This window comes from Achroia grisella, unplaced genomic scaffold (assembly GCF_030625045.1).
Source record: "Achroia grisella isolate CSIRO2021 unplaced genomic scaffold, CSIRO_AGI_Agris_v1 utg109, whole genome shotgun sequence".
Taxonomy (NCBI): Eukaryota; Metazoa; Arthropoda; class Insecta; order Lepidoptera; family Pyralidae; genus Achroia; species Achroia grisella.
Window position 1 is genome coordinate 6,364,171 of NW_026712573.1, and position 26,253 is coordinate 6,390,423.

At 31.4% G+C, this 26,253-nt stretch overlaps 2 protein-coding genes across 4 annotated transcripts in view; one reads left to right on the forward strand and one right to left on the reverse strand.

Annotated features, from left to right (window-relative positions):
- LOC131844581 (flotillin-2) overlaps window positions 1-26,253 on the reverse strand; it is a 247,835-nt gene that overhangs the window by 26,594 nt on the left and 194,988 nt on the right. For 2 of the 3 annotated variants that reach the window (XM_059193505.1, XM_059193498.1), the window contains exons 2-3: window positions 13,740-13,834; window positions 11,543-11,744 (exon numbers count right to left, since the gene is read on the reverse strand). In XM_059193505.1, coding sequence (XP_059049488.1) covers window positions 11,543-11,744; window positions 13,740-13,834 — 297 coding nt within the window. Of the gene's footprint in view, window positions 1-169; window positions 660-11,542; window positions 11,745-13,739; window positions 13,835-26,253 lie in introns of those variants that run through there. The other variant, XM_059193520.1, reaches the window with a different exon arrangement.
- On the forward strand, window positions 18,699-25,850 carry LOC131844530 (glucose dehydrogenase [FAD, quinone]). The gene is made up of 5 exons (XM_059193444.1): window positions 18,699-18,908; window positions 21,734-21,810; window positions 22,864-23,008; window positions 23,449-23,619; window positions 24,283-25,850. Exons 2-5 carry the CDS (start codon window positions 21,742-21,744, stop codon window positions 25,791-25,793), a joined length of 1,896 nt encoding a protein of 631 aa, XP_059049427.1. The 5' UTR covers window positions 18,699-18,908; window positions 21,734-21,741; the 3' UTR covers window positions 25,794-25,850.

Consider the following 26,253-nt stretch of genomic DNA (forward strand, 5'->3'; position numbering starts at 1 on the left):
TACATACATTAATACGTCTATCTGCATGTCAATGCAACCTGTATGTATTAAATGAATAAAGTGAATTATGGATGGAAAAAATTAGATAAAATATTTTTATTTTTTTAATAAAAATTACGTATAACTGGTATGAAAGTATAACGTATAGTGACTTATAGCGTGCACTTACCTTTTAACAACAATTAATGTAGCACCAACTGTTAAGCTCAGATTAAATGCGCTCATCCATAGTAAAGACATGGCTACAGCCTTTGGTCTTCGCGATTATGGAACTTAAATGAACGGCCACTGAACTGCATGCACTAGGGAAGCAATGCATTCATTCCGTTATGTTTACTTGACAATGTAAACTAAGACAGCACTATTTTAACACGCGACGAAAATTTAATAAACAGAACAGAATGAGCGTTCGAATTTAGAATTGTAGTTCATTTATAAATTAAAAAAAATAAAACACTGGCTAAATTGAATACCAAAAATATTTACCGCAACACTTATGAATGGAACATAAAATTAGCGCTTGAATTTAGAATGTTTTAAAATTTTATATTTTTTAATTAAAAACACCGGACTCAATTAAAATGCAATCGAATTACGAATAATCGCAACGATATATACTTCGATAAACGTAGTTTTGAAGTTTATTCGATTCATTAACACAACGAGTACGGATGATTGTAAACGAATGACGAAGTCTCGTGGTCCTTTACAATATAAACCGGCGTTTCCCCCCCGCTCTACCAGAGCGTTATACGTAAATTGCTTTATGATGAAAGTATACTGCAATATTTACTATTGTTTATTAAATTTTATATATCAAATTCAATTTTGTATATTGTGAAATAATTAGAAATGGTAAAAATATGCCAACTTACAGCATTATCGTTTCTGAAAAAAAAAAAAAAACTTCGTGGTAATTTTCACAACGACTAGTTGAACTGTTAAGATGTCCTGAGATTAAAAAGGAACGAGTTAAATATGGCCTATCTATGTACAATTGTACTTGCAACAGCACTACGTACATTCGTTTATGATATAACTCATACGTTGCCATACCAGAGAATCAAGATAACCAATATATAATACCTCTTAACCTGTAATTTGACTACCTAATCTTAGCAATCAAAATATAGCTTGCTATGTGAGCTGTTTGGCGTTTGAAATAAAGAGAATTGAGGTATCCAAAAAGGCAAGTTTTCGACCAAAGTTTACCTCGCCCATTATTAGGGGAGTTACCTACTCCTCATATGTACATACAATCTACAAACATGCAAGAAACATTATACATTATTTTTATTACCGTAATTCGGTGGAAGGCTTGTCGCGCCTACATATAGCAATTAACGTAATAGCAATTGGCAGCCATATTCCAAATCGAAATGGGAATTCATTTCATTATTACAATGTTTCAAAACAAATTGGATTAATAAGGTATGCATGTTAAATGTATTTGATGGAGATACATATATTAAGACTGTTTTATGATAACTCGTTGGACTAATTCAATTTATTAGAATTAATTCAATTTGAATTTGGAATTTTTAAGTGATTACAATCGTTACAATGCTTTTATGTTACGATTAACATGCAAGTATATATTATATCAGTAATTTCGTAAGTGGCCAGTAACATATATTGCACAAAGTCCTTTGCGTGAACTTCTGTCTTATTTATTCCTGCCACCAAGCAGCTTGCTTTGCCAACTGTGTTCCTGTATGTAAAGGTGTAATTATATGCTAAAGTGGCATGACACCTTAGTTCTTAGAAATAATTTCCGTTTATACCAAAGTATGACCTACTACTTTCATCTGCTTTTTTGACACAAAACATAACCAATATCCGCCCTCGAGATACAATTTAAGTTCACGAGAAATTTCATCGATCAGTTTGAAAGTTTTGTCGTGGTATAGTAACAAACGGACATATTAAGACTTTAAATGCAAAATTATAGACATATATATTTTTGCATTTAAAGTCTAAATATTATTGATTGAATATTAAAATATGGTTACTATCTTATTTTGCAGTAACCAACTGCATGCAATATGCTTATACTAGATCATATGATTAAATATACACATACCTTTGTAGGTGTGTACGTTTAATCGTTATGAATGATATATAACAGCACATTCCCATTAAAGAATATCATTAAAAAGATAAAGAATCAAGTGCTATTTTAATTAATTGAGCGTCATATATTTTTTACATATGGTAAACAGATTACATTGATAAGTATATTTAAACATATGATTACGCACGACTTTGTCATATCTTATTACGAAATACATCATGTTTATTAGTTTAATTTATCCACTAGTTATTTCCCGCGATTTTGTTTAAGTTTTTCTCGAAAATTCTAATACTGTTGGCCGCAGCTGGCCTTTACAGCTTCACCGAACGATAGAGGGTGAGTACGGATGGTACTCCAAACCTGCAGAAGGGCTTATGGAATAGTTCAAAGCCAAATCTTGCCTACGAAAGTTTGTTCAAGTGATCATGATCGATTGGGATAAAAAATAGTCTACATCCTCCACTCCAAAGGCCACATATATGCATATATTATGACAGACGTTTAAACGATTAAGGAATGTCATTAGAACAAACACAGTGATTATTTATTAAATGCTCTTAGTATGACTTATTTCTCTTTCTATGTTTCTAAAATCTCTTACAGCTGTTATTTTTGCAAATCCAATGATGAATACTTTGTATTGAGAAGGGAGAAATAAAAAACGATATATATACTCGTATGTATTAAAGTCAAGGTGGACTAAGAAAGTGTGATATCAAAATTATGCTCAGACGAAACTCACAATAATGCATAATTATTGAAAAAGTTTTCTACAATTAGGTATTTCAATTACAAATAATACAATATATGCTATATAGTGTTTATCTATGTTGTCGCAAATATCTGTACATTTAAATGAAGAAATGTTTAATTGAGGATTTTTTTTATTTTATTTATTAATTTACTTCGGATACGTATCCATGTTATGTTAGTAAACAACTTATAAAATATGTTAGAAAAGTACAATTTTATTCATTCAATTCATATATTTATGCCTATTTCCACGTCCAGAAGCAGATTTTTATATATGCACTATCTATGTATTCTGAGAAATAAAAGAATATCTTATCTTAAAAAAATAAGTATATATGGAAAGTAATTAATATTTTAATAAAAAGAAACTAGATTGATTAATATTAGAAGGTACACTGTACAATATAGACGTATATATTCCTATTGCATCACATATCTATACATTGATGTATAGTTAAAGTAACAGATTATACCTAGATATATATTATTTTACATTGCACCATTTAAAATAAAGAAAGAGGACATTCCTCTTTGTAAACAATATTCATTAGTAATCTACACCATTGGAAATGAAGGTAGCGCTGTCCTACAATGTTCTTTTCATGGAGGAAAATAACTGTGTTTACTTGCTTGTATATAGGCCACAGATTGCATATCTAACGAGGCCTGTTTTAATGTAAGACATCGCGTCATAGCCGCCGACCGTATCGTCTAGATGGCATACACTATGGTAATTATTTTGAAAATTCTTCATGAAAGGAAGTTCTAAATTTCAATAATTTCTTCTACAATCAATCGACAAAAAACAACATTTATATGATAGTCCAGCCTATGCTTTTCTCCATATAAATTTTGTTATCCAGTGGAAATTGACACTATTTTATTAAAACAAAACAAAAATAAAAGTTTAAGTAAATAAGACCTAATAATAACCCTGGACATGGGATCATCTAGTCTTAAGCTAAACAGAGCTAGTTATGGTACTTACCAGACAAACAAATATTTAGATATTTTTGTGTAATATGTACATATTTATAAAGTATTTGTATCAGTACATACATAATATACATAGAAAATACCGAGATTAATAGAAACAATTATACTCATGAATCCAAATGTTTGTACCGTACGAGGAATCGAACCCGTGACCATCAGAAGCAAAGCGTCAAAATAAGAAGTTAGTTTTTTATATTATAAATATTTTACACACAAAACCGTCTGCAATTAAATGGCATTGAATTATAATAGATTATATATTAAAGAATTTTGAACAATTAAAAGGAATTTGTATTTACCAGCACAATTAATCTATTTCTTTTGTTATAGGCGCTTTGTAACAGAAAGACAAAAGACATCTTACATTTATAGCAGATTACGATATTAAGCACAGGCGGCCCGAAATGGTAACAATTTAATAATGAAAAGTTTTAAGGAAATTTTAGTAATGAAAGTAATGAAAAATTCCTTTCTATATTTATAAAGAGTTCAAATAGAAGATAATTTAATTCTAGTTCGTGAATTCACTACGTATGGTCCAGAGAAAATAACACTACGTTTTATAAAAGCTTACAGCGCCCTTCTGTGAATTTCACCAAAATATAATAACATCAGAAAAATATTCTTCAAAATGAACGCTACTAATTACTTGAAAATATGCCGTGTTGAAAACAAAATTGTTACACAGATTCTTACAAAAATATTTTGTTCGCAGTGACATAAACTTGGTACGACCCTCTATGTTCTTTTTGTCATTTAGTCAGTCAAAGGTATCATATAGCCAAGTTCTCTGATAAATTTTGATCTTACTCTATGTTTATTAGTTTAATCCGTGAAATAAACTATGACTGATTAATGCATGTCTGTATGCTACAGATATCTGTAGTGTTCCTTTCTTGATACAGTAACAAACTTGTCAAATTATCTTATTTTAGTTATGAAATATGTGGAACAATTAATTACTTTGATTATTAGTGCGACCTAATTATCGTACCTTTATCATAAATAGATCTTTGCTGACACAGGTGTTCAGCTCTAGTTTTTTTAGAATCTGACCTCTTTTATTTCATAGAAAGAGGCCAATGATAATTAGGTAAATACACTTTAGGTAGTCGTTAAAAAGTCTTCGTTATACTATGGTTCACCATATCTCATATCATATATCTTTGTATCAAAAGTAGTTATACTGTATTAGGATGACCGTCCATGTAATAGGAATATATGTATTTAAAATATTTATGGCTTATGGTACCTGCAACTATGCATCCGTTTATATTTGTAGACGTAAACTATTGATGATATTCAATCGACAACAAAAAATAAACCGTTTATCCAACGATACATTATTTTATTAATAAATATTTGAATTAAATATCTAGTATTAATAATGCGTATTTTAATAAAAGGCATATTATAAACATTAAGCTTTCTTTAGCAAATAGGTATATGGATCTATATTTAACAACATATTCTGTGAAAAGTTCACTACTACTATCGCGCTATAAAATGAAATGTTTTGCGTTTTTACGTGAAACCTGATCACAAACAGTCAAACAGGCGCTGTCGCATGGCACACGCACGCACTTTTTATAGGTAATTATCAGTGTCTCAGATGGTATAGTCAGAGGTATTGTTAACTGTTGACGTCGACGTGAACGCTACACTTGACATGCTCCCATTTCGCTGGGTTAGTGCAGTAGCCTGTATATAGAAGTACAGTTCAGAATATGTATTTTTTTTTGTCTTTTTTGATAATGAAATGTATCTGCCTAATGGTAGGCACCAGTGCAGGATAAAAAATGAACATGAAGTTAGCCCATCTTGGTAAATGTCAATTTATCACGATGGTAATTTATCACAAATGCAAAAATGGACCGCGTCAAAAGTCATTTGCGTGGATACTTCAGTCTTACCTATTTCAACCCTAAGCAGCTTATATCCGTAAACTGTGTAATATTAAATTCTGTTAGAAGGTGAGATAATTTAGTGAAATTACAGGATCTTATCATTTTTTTCCTCCAGAATGGCAACACAAGAATATACCACTCCTGTGTTGTTATTCCCTCATTATGTAAAAGGCAGTGACATTACAGGACATGACAATCTTGACATATTAATCCTACGGAATGGCAACTCAGGAATATACTACTCCTGTGTTGCTATTTCCTAATTATGTCAAAGGTAGTGACATTACAGGACATGACAATCTTGACATTTTAATCCTCAGGAATGGCAACACAGGAGTCTGTGTAATCACGTGATGTCTGTGTAAAGCTCTTCATGTATACAGACGACGGTTATCACCTGACGGTAACTAGTAACTGTCATTATCATTCAATTACACAAAAAATCTGACGCTAGCGAAATAAGAGTGATTGGCGAGTGCATTACATTATCAGTAAATGAATAACATACCTATAACGTTGCCGTATTGTATTACGTCAATATTGAAAAAATCCCTGCTGATAAATGACAATATAGATAATATTATATTTATATATATATATATATAATAAATGCATCATATACGTGTGTGTTACTTTGTTATTCTGACATATAATAACGATATTTAACTAGTTATAATTATCGGCTTTATCTGCTTTTTAAGATAAAAGGTAGCCTTTGTCATTCCTAAAGAAACATCTAATTACATAAATGTTCAAGAAGATCCGCTCAGGGGTGAGTCGTGTGTAGGTAACAAAATACAGAAGACAGAACGAATAATAGACAGCCAGAGACACGTTATACGATGCATATAAATGCAATCTATAATATATTAATGTATATAGCTCGTGTAATAATATTGTTTAGTATTAAACATAAAATACTATTGTTACTGGTTATGCGATAACGTGCTAAATGTATCAAAGTGCCAAGTTGCTGCACTTTATAAACAACTTGTAAATATATTTAAAATTAATTTTAAACAAATTAGTATATAAAAGACAAGTAACATTAGTATACTTAATAACACTACATTTAAATTATTTTAAATAAAAATATATCTAGTAACAAAACATTGTAGCATTTTAATAGAATTAAAGTTTAATGACATTTGCAACAAACATTACGTACGTTATTTAACGGTCACTGTTCTCAATGCCATACAAACTCACAATTAGAAATATAGTCTACTAATAAGGTTACTAATAACGTTTAAGGTTTATTATGTTCTTAGAAAAATGCCAATTGTATAAACGTATGTGTAAGGTATATGTAGTATGTTTAGTACTGTGTAGCTTTTATATGCATATCTATTACTTTCTTTACAGTAACGTTTTGGGCTCCGGGATTGGATGTGTAGTAGTCGGTGCCTACGTGATTGTCTGCACGTCGGTAAAAGTGATAGCGTTAGCAAAAAAAAAAATTATAAATTAAAATAACAATATATTTTTTTAGGAAATACAAAAAATGTTGTTCTACAATTCAATGTTTTTACGAAATGTGACATTGCGTGACAAGGGATGGAGTTTTCAAAACTTATAATACAAAATAAAATTTGATCTATTAACAAAAACATGTGAATACTCTCAAAATTCATACTAATTATGTATATCGGAAATCTGTCTGTTTCTTACAATTCAATATCCAGAATGAGACAAAGACGAGTTGAGGGAAAAATCATATTTTTTTCTCCAACCATACCAACGTATGCCTCCCTTCCATTGATATGCACTCTGAATAGGTTGACGGTGCGAACTACTCTAGGGTGCAGGCCATCTGTATGACTCATGCGATCCGTAGAGACGCTTTGCAAATAACCGTTATCCGAGATGAGCCAGTTAACTGTTTTTATTAATTATGAAAAGTATAATATAATATAATATCTCAGGATAATTCGCACAGCGCTATCCAGGCCCAGGTTAAGCAGAGCTTGAGTTATGGGCACTAGATAATTGATATAAATTGCTATTTTGTTTTTGTAAATACCTAATATATAACACTACAATAGTTTGTTTAAAAATAGAGGAAATATGACTATCTACTGGTTTGATTCTTCCGTTTTCTTAGCAATTTATACGACTATTATTACATGATATTCGCGACTTCGCCTGAACAAACATTCATTCCTTATTTTATTCACCCCCTACCAGATTATTTTTGCGATAAAATATAACGTCCGTAATATACTTGTGACACAATCTATATTGAATTTAAATATCTTGCACGACTAATCAACTCGTGAAAAGGTAACAAATATACGAACAGATACTTTCGCATTTATTATAATAGATGAAGGGATCAAAATTTGTGAAACGAAGTTACTGGAACTTTGTTTAACAAATTTTCATCCCTTATTTCACCCCTTTCTAGATTTAAGATCCTTTAAGTTCTTGTTTAGTTGAAAATGTTGCAATCAACCGGACATATAAACTTTATACAACTATTATAATTGCATGGATCACTACAGGTTAAAACGAGAGCGACCACTAGAATGAACTCGTAAGATGGTAAGATACAATTTTATTTAGTACAATTTTATATAAGTACCGTAACAAACATTTTATAATTGCAGTATTCAGGTAGGTAGTACTACAATTCCTAGTTGCCTATAGCCTCGATTAAGTCGCACATTGAAGGCCTAATAGTATCTAGTTCTCATTGAAACTCTTGTCTCACTGACTTCCTATTCGCAATTATTATTACCTACGATACTTAATGAGTGCTTTTAATGCACCGTAATATGTATTAACCACTTAGGTACTTACGTTACTTATTTTATTTAAAGAAAGCTTCTAATAGAATGGAATATTACTATCAATACTAATATTACAAATTAGAATGTGTTTATTTCTTACCTTTTGAGGACAGTTTAAGAAATAATAACACACATTCTGTTGTACAGATTTAAATAAAACTTCGGGTAAAGGTAGACGGCAATACGAAGATGGACATTGATTATGTATTATCTCAAAATGAAATCTGAAGGGGATGAAATAGAATTATTTTTCTTGTTAATTTTAAATATCCATCTACAATTGCTAATTAATTTATTATTAAAATAATGTTAAGCGTTACATATTGCTGGCACAGGCATTCTTATGCTTAAAAAGAGGCTTCAACAACTGTATACAATTTAGTAAAAATTGTTGTACCTAAATAAAGAATTTAGATTTAATATTTTGAAAAAAGAAATTGGCGTTTTTTAGTACGTATTAATATTCTATATGTTAATATATATATATTGTTCAACCGTTTTATTGTATAACACGGTTGAACAGATCGCAATGTAAATTGGCGTAAAAATAGCTTATATATAACACAAGGTCGGGTATAGACTATCTTTGATCTAAAAACAAATATGGAAGGGGGTGAAATAGTGGATGAAAGTAGGTAGTATATACAAATTGGAGAATAACAAATGACGTCTAGAAATATACACTTGAAGAAATCTCCGGCACTTCTAGTGTAAAAAATCTTATTTTTGTTACGTCTAACGCCTATCTTTATTTATCTCATAATAACACTGAGTAGATAATTCAAAAGGCAATAAGCGGACAAAAATGGCGTAGGTTGCTCTTTCATTAATCTTGACTGTTCGGAGCAGAAGCGTTGTCATTTTTTACCCGACTATGGTGAGGCAAGAAGGAGGGTTATTGTACTATGAGAGTACTTATATCCTGAAGAGGGTCGTGCAGTCGGGACGTTCATGAGCTAACCGATTTATTTCAGTTCTTTGCCTTTTTCTAGGTTAAGTTGCGGAAAGCTTACAATATCTACAAGTATAAATGGTTAGAACAAAATACAAAAACTAAGTAGGTATTTGATAAAAATACGTTTCTTAATATTAAAGTATGATTGTATTAATGACTAGTATTTCATTTAAATAATATTATTGAATACATAAAACAATAAAAAAATCCATTAATTACGCGTATTTTATGCAATCGGGATGGTGTATACAGCAACGTAGATAGGTTTTAAAACATGTTATAAATGTATGTATGTAAGAACATATATAACTATATCTAGGATTTGTCGCCTAAATACTTTTTAAGTTTATTTCAATCAGTCAATACAAGGACATTATTATTTCATTTAAAATTCCACTAAAAGCTAAAAAGCAACCATAAGTCAAATACGCAGGATTTTCTTTTCAATCAATATTATTTTCTAAAATCAAGTACATTTATTGTATACTAGTTGTGCCCGCGACTTCGTCTGCGTGGAATTTGACTTTATTTTTCTAAAACAAAAGTAGCCTAAGTTACTTCTTATTACATCAGCTACCTCCCAAAAAAAGTCCCGACAAAATCGGTCCAGCCGTTTCAGAGATTAGCCGGAACGCCCGGAACAAACAAACAGACAGACAGACAAAAATTGTAAAAAAAATGTTATTTTGGTTAATGTACCGGATTTATATTCATATGCATGTAGTAAGAAACGGTTATTTCAATATTGCAAATAGACACTCCAATTTTATTTATATGTCTAGATGTATAGATTTCAACTGAGTACATGCACGACACGTCACGATCAAAGCCGGAAGCGAATCGCGCTCATATCACGACACACTTCCGATTCCGAGTGAAGCAATTCGGAACTATGTGTCGACTGATAATGTAATAGAAGCATTGAAATCACATTTTCCGGGGCGATATGTAAAGAGGTATAATGTGACTTGACATTTAACATTTCGTAGATTATTTCTTAAACTAACTAAAGTAAAAATAAGTCTTTAATAAAATGATTGTCTATTTATATTTCTGACAAAAGTTTACAATCTAACCAGAGGAGTTAAAGAGCATCGTTCCTAAGAATATCCTTCAATTCTTGTTCCTGACGGGTCTAGGTAGCGAATTCTGAAAAAGAGCTAGACCAAATAACTCACCTGACAATAGTCCAAACAACCCAATAAAAAAAATCTGACAAACTCTTTGGTAATGCAAACATCGATAACGAAACTTTATGGCAAAGATGCTCGTTGGCTTGTCTCGTACCAGTAATTCTTTGATTTATTTAACGCGCCCTCTGTACATGTGTAACCAAAACATAACATTTGTAACGCGTTGAAAGCAAACATTCCTCCCAAGTTGTCTTTGGTCACTTTAGTTCCATAACTCCATGATAGAGGGCGCAAAATAGGGATCTTTAGTAAGGAGTTATTGATAAGTGGCACAATTGAAGTAACTGAATCAGCGAATACTGTTAGTAAGTAGTAGACGGATGCACCATTCCATCATCATCCATAAAAAAATTATATATATATATATATACATCTTATATATATATTCATCTTAGTTCTCCGGAATAGCAACGCATGAGATATATCACAGGTATCAAATGATACCGGAGACGATATGATGACATGACAACGTGATGTCCGTAGTGCTATTAGCTACTCATTATATTATATTAGAACCAATATGTATATTTTTTTGCCATTTTTACAACTCACGCAGCGCCATCTTGTCCCAATATAATCAGATCTTTAGTTATTGATATAAATACAATACATTTTTAAATATACAATTTTAAACATACATATAATATGTATAGAAAACACCCAGACCGATAGAAACAATCATACTCATGAATACTAAGTATCTGTAGCTAGTAAGAAATCCAACCCGCGACCATCGGAAGTAAAGCGGTGTGCTAAACCGCTAGACCACTGAGGCCGTCAAATGTATGGAACCCCCAACATTACACATACTAGAAAAGAGTTACAGTGTTACAATAACTAGTTGTCGCCACAATAGATGTAAATCTACTTACCAAGTATAGCTCTCAAGTGTCCCTCCAACGTTTGTAGTATCGTCATCTTGACTTCTTTAACAGTTTTGCCAAGAAACTGTTCGCAGGCGGTGGTTAATAGCTCATCCTCATTCATGATCTTGCACTGAGCCACTCCGGTGACGGTCAAGGGCACACCTTGGGCGGTTTCAACGCTTTCGCACATTGGGTTCAAAGTCATGACCTGAAATAATTATGATTTACTCATAATACTATTATACAACGAGAAAATTACTTAAGTAAATAATTTATTTTTATTTTATTTAAATAACTTTAATGCACGTCATACATAAGTAAAGAGTACATATGGCGGCAACCATGAGTTGTGCAGAGATAAATGTGTTTCTTTGTGGACCAGATCTGCGTTTTGTATTTAAATCATTATTTTTTTACAAAAATAATCTGTTCAAGTAGATAGATATATATGTATTTGAAAAACTAATTTCTAGTAATAACTTTATGGTCATAATAGAATTGGTACTAAATTACACTCTATGAAAATCCGTGCCGTTTATTTACATACTTCTTTATTAGTACTTTATATCACATTTTTGGTAATAATCAACGAGTGTATATATACGAGTAATAGCTTATTACAATAATAGTAACATAATATCGTACATAAACCTACACAGTACTTGTATAATAAACTATGATTATGTACCAAAACATCAACAACAAATTCCTTTAGCCGGTGAAACGTGGTTAATTAATTTTCTAATTCTTGTACACAACTTACAACTTTCACTTAAAATATGAGTAAGGATAATACACATATCTAGGAAGCAAGAGTTTTCTGGGTGAGCGTGATAATTAAAGTCCGGCCGCTCAGAGTTTGCAGTGATCAAAAACAAACAGTTGACATAACCTTGAAACAGCGCAGTTCGATGTGGTTTGACTACTAAAAATTATTGTTTTTATATTCGTTAAGTAGTTAATAATTTTATTCCAAAATTAATACGTTTATTTGGAGTTTAGTTGGAATAATTATTAAATTTTTGATGTTATCACTCGTAAATAAGGCAAATAAAACGCCTTTTGTTCATAATTTTCTATTTATTGTTTTTTTCTTATTGTATTCCTTCTATGTGCACAATAAAGAGTTTATTATTATTATTATTATAAAATATAAAATTAAATAAAAGATTAAAATTTTGCCGTAAATCGTACGTCAGTTCAAAGTTACATAGCATATTTGATTCCGACCTGTCAGAAACTAAATAAATAAATAAAAAATAAACGCAAACTCTGAGCGGCCGGATTTTACTTGTTGATTCCACGAACCTGTATACAAGAGAGAGTTTGAATACCCTTTGTAGTAAATGAATCTGTGTACACGAAGAATGTATAAGGTTCAAAGCGTTTAGTCGGCATGTAACTTGTTTACTTGGATATATATCTATATACACAAGGAAATGGGATTTCCCGTGGGCAGTGACAGTTGATATAAATGAGAAAATGTAAGTTTGTGGGTGCTTACTTTATATGATTAAACGATTGAATGGATTTTAATTACATTTGACTGAAATACATTTTAAATTATAAGGACAGTCGGACACATATTCGTATTATGTTTCCTAAGATTTAAAAAGATTAAATATTGCATAATTTACGCCTTGTTCAATCTTTCTAACTATGAAGCCAATCAGGCCTAGGCCCCTAGCCTAGAGGACCCGAATGGTTAATGCTCTAACTCACCTCTCACTAGTATTCCTCGGATATACAATAATGAATTTATTTATCGTATTAATGGTACATTTATAAAACACATTCTCTTTGCATAGCATAAAATGAAGTTTTCCTGTCTGTTCGCTTAGATTTTTTGAACTACGCAATGGATCTTAATGCAGTTTTTAGCAATTAATTGAGTGATTCGAGAGGAAGGTTTATATGTATATCATGTAAACCCGTGCGAATCGAAGTAATATATGTCAATTAAATGAAGCCCATAAATAACTTTCATATTATCTCATATATGTAATACGACTGTAAATTATGATGATGAATTTTTAATACTTTTTTTTTATTTGAAATTATTATATTATTTGAAACCATCGGTTTCAAATAATATATATATATATATATATATATATATATATATATATATATATATATATATATATATATATATAGCTGGCCTTGGATAGGCACAATGTTTTATAATTAATTATAATCTTACCTCGAGGGAGATTCTCTGGACATCAGTGACCAACCACCACGCCCATGCCCAACCACCCACAATTGTTCGCTTCTGCATGGAGCCGCAACATCCACCTGTAACAACAGTAGATGTCTATCAATTTTATTTATTCGTATAAAGTCAGGACCGGTCGCTAGTCTATACTAATATTATAAATAAGAAAGTGTGTCTGTTTTGTTATGTTTTCAGGACTAAATAGCGGATCAGAACTTAATGAAATTTTACATGAAGATAGACTATAACACAACGATGGACATGGACTTTTTCTTAGAAAATAAACTGGAAGGGGGTGAAATAAGGGATGAAAATTTGTGCAGACAAAATCGCGGGTACACATGTACACATTATATAAACGGGATATTTACCATTATAGTGTGATTTATTAACCATAACCTTTTGTAACAGCGTCGAAATATGGGGAATATTTCGACGCTGTTACAAAAGGTTCTGGTAACGAGTCAACTTAAGATGGCGGTGGACGTAATAATCTGTCTACCCGCTTTCTTAGTCTTTTTTAACCTACGCCGTAACCACTACCATTGCAAAATACTGATAGTCACGACAAAACACATTCACTGTATCATTTATACTTTTTGCAGCATATATATATTTACCTCCTTTCTAAGGATAGCTTGGATCAAGATGTTTGACCTGTAACTGAATCAAGACTCCCAAACATCGGAAGTAAGGAGGTGTCATAAACCGCTAGACTACCGGGACATCCAATATACGCTTAGATTTTTTAAACTACGCAACGAATTTTAGCAGAGTGATTTACGAGGAAGATTTATATATATATATATATATATATATATATATATATATAATACATGTACAGAAATACATGTCTCAGAAATCAGGGCGGATAGCTAGTATAACAATAATTTGCTATACGATATATTATATATACCATGACGTTTATTGTAACAGGTCAGTACAATAATAGAAACAGGTAGGCATCTCACACGAAGCAATAACCTCTGGGAGAACCAGTTTAAACTCTAGTGGCTTCACTACCCACAGAGATGTAATTTTAGAGGCGCACCTAATAAACATTACAGGTATTTTAGATATTAGACTAGGGATCTAGTTCTATAATTTTCAGAACCCATTTCGTTATCTTTTGTATCTGGATTGTCAAAACGCAGATGTTCCACAGTGACAACATTCGCGCATATACATGAACACCAGCAGTGCGATTAGGTAAATATGTGATACCTACGATACCGCAAGTGTTGCTATTAGTAATCTGAAATATTTAACTTTAAAAGCAATATTGGAATGTAATATTGGAATGGAATATTAGTATGAGAGTCTAATTAAAATGAAAATTATTACATATTTCGATAAACATCTGAAGTCGATTCCAGGTTCAATATCAATCGATTTATGATAGTTTTTCTTTTAATAATGATATTTGTCATCGACTACTATTAATCGTTACAGGCGCTCTATAAATTCACCTATGTCTATTCCACAGTCTAAGCAGGAACTTTTACTTTCAGTTAGATTATTATCATTTCGAAACAGAAAGGTACAAATGAGTACTTTAGTACTTGATACATGAAATTAAATACCTACTCGAGCCTGCCTTTATTTCAGCCCTATATTTTTTAGAAGAATGTTAGAAAAAATAACAATAAATAATTTTATCATCACTTTTAGTAAGTAAGTAGACTATAAAGAAAAAAATAAAAGTAAGATAAGTATTGATAAAGACAGCATAGTCAGCCTTATATTCTGCTGAAGAATATTCTAAAAATAAATGATGAATAAGTTTATTATTTTTAAGGCATTTATGAAGAAAAAGTTAAGCGAAGGAAGATAGAAGGAAGTAGATTATCATGGGATAACCCCAGTACTAAAAATAAGGTAAAACAGCTCTTATTTGTCTGACATATGATGACTTGACTATAAACCATATCCTGCAGGTGAGTTACTTCAAATTTGAAGAATCAATATACAGGTAAATTTTATTTGTGTAACTGAAATAGTAAACAAGTTCATTGCTCTCCTAGTGGTAAGAAGTAGTCGTCTTCTATATACATAAACAACAGAACATCATGTTATCATGTGACGCCTGTGGTACCCCTTATGTGTTATCACTCCGGAAGATTATAATATCTTAGTCTTCCGTACCCAGAAATATTTCAGCCATATCTCACCCTTCAATTAAAACGCTTATAAACGTATAAAACTTTGTTTTTTTTTTTTTTATTAAATAATTTTACGACTCTGGAAATTCCCTTAGTGACTAAGTACGTTTAAGTCTACCTCGGTATTACTCTAGAAATAAATTTATATCTAAGTAATACGTGACCGTATAATAAAAATGAATTTGTATGATAATCGTTTAAATTCTTCGCAATTGGATGTCATCGACTTTCAAGAATCAACTTTCGCTAAAACAAATTTAAGACATTTTAGCGGATACTAGCTTGATTTATAAAAAGTTGTTCAGGATGAATCAACTTGTTCTACAACTTATTAACTTTAGTTATTGCAAAAATCATTAACGACATTGATTATTATTTATTTCTAATATTAAATTTTATAATTACTTTTAATTTACCTAAAAAAATATGCAATCATTGGAACAATTGATGGAAAGAATCGCTAGTTATTAATTTAAGTACTACGGATAATTATGAAAGAATATGCATATGTCATAGTTATTATGTTTCATACCTACAATTATCTTTATAGTGATTATTAGGTTATCAAAATCTATTTTATAACTGTTATGCAGTTTATATACTGCGTTGAGTTCGTAACACGTTTAAGATCCGAACCTGAGACCACATTTACATACACGCACCGCATGGAGACCGTTTTTTCGGTAAACTATTAACTCAACGAGCCGTAGAAATAGCAACCAATGACATAACGTACTGTAATAGAACACTTTCACTGGAAACGGTGTTACGGCATCAAAACAGGATCATTAGGAAAGAAATTTACTTTCTTAATTATTATTTTTGTACTGTGCAAATATAATAATAGGTTATGCAATTCGCAATATATTGATTGCTTATATACAATGTTTATGCAGTTATTCTGTTTTAGTCATTTATCTTTTTTATCATCACACCTGAGTACTAAAATTCTCCCAATATTCACGTGACGATGACCACCAGAATAGGTAGGTATTCAATAGCGAAGGTTTTTATAATTCCTAGTATCTAAAAACCCCTAAAATTACAAACATATTAATAAATTTTTCTTGTACGGTTTTGTATGACTTGTTTGTAACATAGTAGTGCACTTTTGTAATTTGTGACATTAAAAAAATATTAGTATTACTATGTGCAAATATATAAAGTTGTCAATAATGTCATTTGCAGTGACAAAGTACTAAAGTGTTTACATATTAGCAACTGTACATAACTATTTTGTTTTAAAACATATTTAAAATATTATTACATAACTACTTCCTGAAATACTATACTTTACTAAACTTTCAGAATTCGTTTTGTGCATTCGCGACGATTCCTGTGATTGTTTTTATAGAACTTAATTCAGGAATGGTCGGATAATTTCAATTAATATTTTTTTTAACTGAATAGTCAATTTAATAGTCATAAGGAAAGTATGCACACCGAATGACTCAAAAGGAACAAGAAAGTGGAACAGATACGTCGTGGTAGTGTTGTGCTGTAGCTATAGGAATATTAATAGTTATAGTACCTATAATATTATGACCACGTGACTTGTTACATCAAGATCACCAATAATAATGAATATTATTCTTAATCATCTTATCATTAATGACAAAATACATTATTGGGTTTAAGTTAAGTTAATTATTACACAAGGAGGAGAGATTTTTGAGTAATTTCAATAAATAAATAATAGATTTTAAAAATTCTTTCCACTATAGATAGTAACTAACATTAATAGATATTATAAAGGACTAGTTTTTTGTCGGAAAATAAATTGAGGTCACTTTAATAATTACGTATTTACGTAAAGATAATAGTTTGAACATATTTCGACTTAAAATTACTTATGGCTTAATTTCTGGTTAATTTCTATATGAATATAAAAAACTCAAACTATTCAAATCATTGACAATGTCGACAGGGAATCGGAGAAATAAAACAATAGTGAGATCTTGACAAAGAGCAGGTGAAAGTTTGTGGTCACAGCTTAGGGTTACAGGTACTGTTTGAAGAAACAAATATAAGTTAAACAAACAACAATGTATTGTTCCCCTGAAACGAGATAGAGTTACGTAAAAAAATACAGAGATATCCTAAACACATAATATTATATTACAAGAAGTAATGCATAAAATATATGTATTAAAATAATTGCAAAATAAAATAATATAGGTTTAATTTCTTAGATAGATATTTCAAACAGATAAAAAATATTTGTAGATCTTTTTCAAGCAACCTCCATTCTTTTTTGAGGATGGAGAGTAATTAGACTCGCATTTCATTGAGAAGTAACGACAGTGTCAATTAAATCTTTTCAACACTAAAAGGTATCGTACCATAAAGAACTATAGCAAAAGCATACTTAAAGTCTAAGTAAAGGTATTTAATATATTAATAATTATTACGATTAAAACATATCTTGCTAATTTTGATAAATAGTTTTTATATTGCAATTTACAATTCAATAGTCGTCATAATTTTCTAATCAAAATTGGTAGCTATTCCGTAACTTATTACAAAATAGTAACGAGTACTTGTTATTAGGTAATCTAATTTGGAATACTTTAGTTGCTCAGTTGTAGATTTATGTACACAAACATGATTCAAGTCACGAAAATTATAATATATTTTTATGTAATTCAAAATATTACGTGACAGGACTCCAACATATGTATGGCTGCACTATCTGTATGTTGGTGGTATTATTTATGCTCCCACCATTTCACCTAGCCACGGGCTACGTGACGAGTTTGGGATCGTTGCTCGAAGAAAGTGCCCGTCACTAAGTGCTAGCATGCTTGTAAGCATTCAACTATACCGCTTCGAAATTATAAAGTGGGAAAAACAAGCGAAGGGTGTAGTTAAGTACCTTATAACGAACAGCGAAAGTGAATCAGATGGTATACTATACAAGTGAAATCGAAAACATTCCAATGATATTATGTGTTTGGTTTTATATACGTTTTGGTGATAATATTTAGAGAAGGTAAGTCTAATAAATAAATAGATTTTATTATAAATTCACGCAATATACAATATTTTTAATGATCACTATTTCATCAAGAAGTAAGTAATAACATAAAGTAACTACATACTAATAGATATTACATTAAATTTTACAATATAAAAATGTTTTTTTACAATTTATAAGTATTTTTCGGTGTGCCCGACTGATATCACTTAAAACTGTATGTTCTGGCATCTTTTGATACAAACTTACACTGATTTGTTATGGACGGATATTTATTGTGCGTGATTGAACTATGTTTATTTATTTTTACTTAACTTTAATTGTATTCTCTCACGGAGAAGGTCTCGGCACTACACTCTGCATAGATTTAAGTGTGGATGTTTAAGATGATTTGATAAATAACGTAAACATTGGGTCTGTACTACTAATGAAATCTAAATCTCTAAATCTATATATGTCTCTCTAAATCTAATCTCTAACCATCGGTATTGTAAATTTGAAGTAGAACTTTGGTTTCTGAACATTAAAAGATACATGAAATAACAAAAAATTGATGGTTAAAGTTACTGTTCCCTTCTAAACTCTAAGCATCCGAAGTAGAACTTGGATCCCTAACATTTTTGTAATAAAATATACAGAAAATAACGAATAATCGATCGTGAAACTTATTTATTAAACTATATAATTTAAATTACCGTTATGTTACGAAATATAGTGGACACTGGAGTCAGACAGACTGTAGTATTGTATTCGATTCGCCTAGATATTTACTACCGTTATATATAATTCTGTGTTACCCGGTAAAATGCCGGTTTTGTCATAAACAATTTATTTTTATTTAATTGCTCTATTTCATCTTCTTAGCTTTTGAGACTGTGGTAGAAACTTATGCGCTTCCATCCCTGAACAGGAACGTGTCTTGACTCCGAACCATGCAATATAACTGAAATATTGCTACTAAAATATAAGTTCTTTAGACAGAAATATAGCGAGACATATGTCACAGTAGAGATCATAGCTGTCGAGAAGTTAAGTCAATTGTACAAAGACTCCCTCTGAATAGGAAGTCATCTCTTTCACATCCGTTTTCATTGCGTGATATAGTTTTAAAGAAAACCTAAACCATTACGACTATGATTAAATCTTTAAATTTATTAATCTGCTACACTTGTCGCCATCAACTTGATCAGAATTCAGTCTGTACGCTATTTTAATTACGTTAGGTGTTATGCAACCAGTTGTTTTCACCGGAACTTTGGATGGTAGAGTTGCGTAGATCTATTTACCATACGAATAAACGCCAATATCGCATTACTTGTTCCGATGTTAAAGTATGAAACCAATGAGTATGTTATCGTTAGATTACTTGCGTTTATTTAAAATAAAAGAATAAGCAGAACCTGCTTAGGACGTAATTTTTTTTTTCAGAATATCGGTATTGAACTCTCTTGTTTTATATTATATATAGTAAAAAAGTTAAAACTCATTTACGTATTCATTCTATTTGAAAACAAAATCAGTTATAATGACTTATATTTTTTAAAAGTAATCTGTTGTTAAGTAGAGTAGTTGGCTATGATTGACCATAAATAACAGATGAGAACTCTTTAAGTATGAAAGGAGGATGCAGTTTATTAAAACAAAATTTTTATTATTTTTTATATTGTTATATATATATGAAAAATTACATTATTATAGCCATAATTGCGTTTTATTATACAAAGCAATTGAATAATCTTATAAAAAGATAAAAATTACTGTGTTGTATATATCAAATGAAATTTTACTAAAGCTTTTACCACAGTGTGGTGTATACACTTTCACTAGTTTTTACGCTTTTGAGTGACTATGGTTACTTAAATTGACTGGGATAAAAAGAAGTCTACGTACTTCCCCATTTCAAATTTCTATACCTACGCCAAATAGTATTACGATTGATTAAGTCATTAAGGTGTAAGCTATTCCCCGTTTATTCGTCTGCCTCTTTTAGACAAAAGATAACCTATGACCGTCTTTGTCGTACAATCAATTATGCCAAATGTCATTAATATAGCAGTCGTTTACACAGACACACATCCTTACTTTCGCATTTATAATACAAGTATGGATTATCTATTTATGTTAATAAAACGGAAATTGTAAATAATCAATTAAAATACCAACACTGAAATTCATAAGGAAAACTTTAACAACACAATCGTGTCTCAAAAAGTGTGCCACAAAAACAGGCTACCGTTACGACGTATAAGCGACAGCGACGGTGCGCGTACGTCATACGGACAAGAGTGCACGCACATCGATAATAACGGTACATTACACCAGGTACATTCCTATTCCTGGTAACAACTAGCTTAATAAATTCATGCATTATCAGCATTTTAACACCACAATAGTGTCAGATTATTATATTTTCAGCATATTTGATATTATTATTCGAGACGCTCTTGACAGAACGGATGTGGACATTATATAGTGAAGTAAGAGGCAGATGTCATCTGCCTTATCACAGCTTGCCATTTCTCCTTACTAGCTGCATGATTTTGGTTTGGTTCTGGTACACTCGCGAAGTAGACAAATATCGTATGAACCAGCGTTTTGATTGTCAGTGCTAAATCTTTCTGAAATGAAATATTGGAAGTGATTTCTGGCCTAAGTATTTATATCAGTTATGTAGTATCCATAACACAAGCTCTGTCTACCTTGGAACTAGATGGCGTTGTGTGAATTATTTAGGGATATTATTAAATCTGCTAACAAGTGGAACACTAGCTTGTTAATCCAATTACATAAAGAAATGAAAAGCAATGTACCGTTAATGCATTGATTAATTCAATTTACAGGTGGCAAAATGAGTTCGATCGTGAACGTGGCCGCCGACGTGATATCAGGTTCGGCGATCGCAGCCGCAGGTACGCAGGTAATTGCACGGTCAATGTCAAAATACTCGTGACGTCATCACGATATCATACATAACGAGTTATCATTATGTGAAAATAAAACTTTGTACCCCTTATTTTGATAATTGCACTAACGGAGGAGTATGAAATTTAGCACACTTATAGTTTATATAGAGAAGGAATGCTAATACTTTTTTATAAATGTGCATAAAAATACATTACTTAATTTAATAAAAAAAACAATAGACTTATTAGATTCCAGTGACAAAGACTATGCTATATGCATCAATCTATCAATTAAATTATAGTGCGTCATTTAATTGGTACATACTCGCATAGTCTTTGACACTAGAATCTTAGTAGGTTATAATTTAAGTTAATTATAGTCATATATATGGTGACCATAACACTACTAAATAACAATACAATGGCACTATCGCTTAAAATTATCCCATATTTTAATTTAAGATACGTTTAATATCTTGAATTAATAATGATTAGGACGAGCAAAAAGGATCTTCCTAGGGCGCAATATTACTGGTCGTAAGTTCAATAAATACGCCAAACTATAAAAAAATATCAGTTATCTACATTGAAAATTTTAATAGCCAAATTTCAATCTTTAAAACGGGTTTAGGGTTAAGATTTGGCAGTTAAATTTAGACCCGGAGCACACAAAGTGACTTATATACTTAGCTATACAAAATTTATGCAAGCGAAGCTTGTATAAATTTTGTTTCAGTAATTTAAAAAAATAAATATATGTACTTTAAATATTCATTCCAAATAATAATAATATCCTAGTGTGTAAGCAAATTGGAAGTAAAAAAGTCTCATACCAAATCTCTACGCTCATCCCACTCCTTAAAGGATTTGCATGATAAGCATGAAAAAGTATATTCTTACCGTTTCTAGGATCCCTATGTACGCGTGTATAATAAAATTCATCATAATCGATTCAGCTATTTAGACTCAAGCGTGACTCGCTAACAAATCAGTTTATATATAATTATATATCGCATTATTTATAATTAAAATAATAGGTATATAAAATATTTTGTATTAAATTGCAGGTGGCATGGTTTATTCCAATGTTGGTGGCGGCCATAGCGTACTATCAATACGACCAGACTGATCCAGAGGGTCGGCCAGCAGACGTGGCCGATACGGAGATGTTACCGGAATATGACTTCGTCATCGTGGGAGCAGGTTCCGCTGGTCAGTGAGTACTAGTCATCAATGAACTTATACATACATACTGTCAAACATAAAGATTTTTCGTGCCTATTGTATCCGAACCCACGACCTTTAAAAGTTATGTTTGACTACCTCAGTGGTCTAGCGGTTTAGCACACCGCTTTACTTCCGATGGTTGCAGGTTCGTTCTATGCGCTGTGCGAACATTTGTATTGATGAGTATAATTGTTTGTATCGGTCAGGTTTTCTATGTATATTATGTATTTATTTACAAAAAAATGTATCTAAATATTTATATCAGCTGTCTAATGCCTATAACACAAGCTCTGCTTAGCTTGGGAGTGGATGTCGCTGTGTAAATAGTCAAGGATGATTTTATTACTATTATTAACTAGAGGTAATAAATCGGCCAAGGTGTTTTCAAGAAATAATAAACTAAAATTATCTTTATTCATTTACAGGAGCCGTTGTAGCAAATCGACTGTCAGAAATTGGGAACTGGAGGGTGTTATTACTTGAAGCGGGCGGGGATGAGACAGAGATATCTGATGTTCCTCTTTTAGCTGGATATTTGCAGCTCAGTAAGCTGGATTGGAAATATAAAACAGAACCGTCAGGAACGACTTGCTTAGGTAACCGTTATATTGTTACAATTTAAAGAATTATACAGAAGAGATTGATTTAATCTAATTGAAAAATTTATAAAACTATATCTGCTTAATTTCAACCGGTTTATGTATTATATATAATATAATATATTAAAATGAAAGCAGCTGCAGTTCAACTGAATTGCATATTTCGTTATATATATACATAATATGCATAAGCTTATCATCGGAAATTCAGAAACTATTATAGGAATTCTTTCATCAAAATATATGTTTGAATTTGTTAGAGCTGGTGATATTGGTTGATGATTGATGAGTTTTAATCTATTTTTAAACTTTATAGTTTTTCTAGTGTCTGTTATTATGGTACACGCGTAATACCACTCATTCATTGCCATTCAGAGGACTAAAATGTCCTGTCTTTTATCCTGTAATTTCACTGCCTCAAATCACACATTACAACTTTACACACACAGCTTACAAAGCAATTGATATAGGTGAAACTGAGGTATTCATGCATTTTTACAGACTACCTCTTGTTGAACCTATTCTATTTTGTCAAGCTAGCTTTTCTTTGTAGAAAAAAATATTACATTATTAAAAATTAAAGTAATTATTATTCATAATTATTTAAAAAAATGTATTCTTTTCTTATAAATATGTTAAAATCCATTCCTTACATTCCAGCTATGGAAGGTGGTCGTTGCAATTGGCCCCGTGGAAAAGTTCTTGGCGGTAGCTCAGTTCTAAACTACATGCTCTACTTGAGAGGGAATAAAAAAGATTACAATATTTGGGAGTCTATGGGTAATAAAGGTTGGGGATATGAGGATGTACTATATTATTTCAAGAAATCAGAGGATAATAAAAATCCGTATTTAGCACAAACACCATACCACAGCACCGGAGGTTATCTAACAGTCGCTGAAGCTTCATATCACACTCCATTGGTGTCCAGTTTCATAGAAGCTGGTCTGGAAATGGGGTATATGAATAGGGATATTAACGGTGAAAATCACACAGGTTTTATGGTTGCTCAGGGCACTGTTCGTCGTGGCGGTAGATGTTCGACTTCCAAAGCATTCCTTCGACCTGCTAAGGATCGCAAAAACTTTCATATCGCCATGCACAGTTACGTAACAAAAGTTCTAATAGATCCGAGAACAAAGATTGCTTTTGGAGTAGAATTTATACGTAATAAAATGATATACCGAATCCGGGCAAGGAAAGAAGTAATATTATCAGCGGGAACTATTAACTCGGCACAGTTACTGATGCTATCAGGTATCGGACCGGCGGAAGAATTAACAAAACATCGAATACCAGTAATACAAAATTTGAGAGTTGGCAAGAATTTACAAGATCATATTGGATTAGGAGGTTTAGCCTTTATGGTTAATAAGAAAATTTCAATCGTGGAACACAGACTCCACACAGTCAGCACTTTGATGGAGTATGCTGTATTAGGTGAAGGCCCTTTAACTATAATGGGAGGAGTTGAAGGCCTAGGATTTGTTAGCACTAAATATGTCAATGCGTCTGATGATTTCCCTGACATAGAGTTCCATTTTATATCCGGCTCAACAAACTCTGATGGCGGCGAGCAATTGCGGAAAGTGCATGGCTTAACTGATCAGTTCTACGATGCTGTATTTCGACCAATAAATAACATGGACGTTTGGAGCATCATACCAATGTTGCTACGTCCAAAAAGTAAAGGCTACATACAATTGCGTAGCTCAAATCCATATGACTACCCTTATATATATCCGAATTATTTAACAGATGATATGGATGTGAAAACATTGATTGAGGGTGTTAAAATCGCTGTGGCTGTATCTCGAACCAAAGCATTTCAGAGGCATGGTTCTGTACTTAATAGTCATGTATTTCCAGCATGTGCGAATATACAAAAGTATACAGATGCCTATTGGGAATGTATGATTAGGCAATATACGTGCACGATATATCATCCTGTGGGAACAGCTAAGATGGGGCCATATTGGGATTCAGAGGCTGTCGTAGATCCAGAATTGAGAGTTTACGGCATCAAAGGTCTCAGAGTCATCGATGGGAGCATTATGCCTACATTAGTGAGTGGTAACACAAATGCTCCAATAATTATGATTGGAGAAAAGGGAAGTGATATGATCAAAGAATTTTGGTTGAAAAGAAGAAGATCCAGATATTACGTCTGAGTTAATGTACAAAGTGTTCAGTGGAATTTTTATATCAGTATTACGTTGTAAATAGTTAATTTATTCCTAATAATATATTTATTTAATTAATATTATAATAATGTAAATAAATTTTAAAGACTATAAATATGATTAACGCCGGATTTGTAGCGTGGGTATTTTTACACTACCATTTCACAAATTCATAATTGTGTATTATAAAATGTGTCTCATATTATTGTAGAGAACAAATAATTGGTGTAATTATTGCCAATACTCTATTCGAGATTGTGAATTTAATAAAATTTTTACGACATCATTACGAAGTTGACTCTAATTCAAAAGTAAAGTCCTTAAATATTACAATACTTTGTGGTCTAGTGTTGATTGCACTGAAGAACGGAAACTATTCGAAACTGTAAATATATTTTTTTGTTGAGGACAAAAATTTTTTTTTATGAATATAATAAAATGAGCATGA

What these genes read in the sequence shown, in the direction of transcription:
- LOC131844530 (XM_059193444.1), top strand. Translation starts at nt 21,742, where the DNA reads ATGAGTTCGATCGTGAACGTGGCCGCCGACGTGATATCAGGTTCGGCG. An exon ending in CGTGGGAGCAGGTTCCGCTG is followed by an intron (nt 23,009 to 23,448) that starts GTCAGTGAGTAC and finishes ATTCATTTACAG; the next exon opens with GAGCCGTTGTAGCAAATCGA. An exon ending in GTCAGGAACGACTTGCTTAG is followed by an intron (nt 23,620 to 24,282) that starts GTAACCGTTATA and finishes CTTACATTCCAG; the next exon opens with CTATGGAAGGTGGTCGTTGC.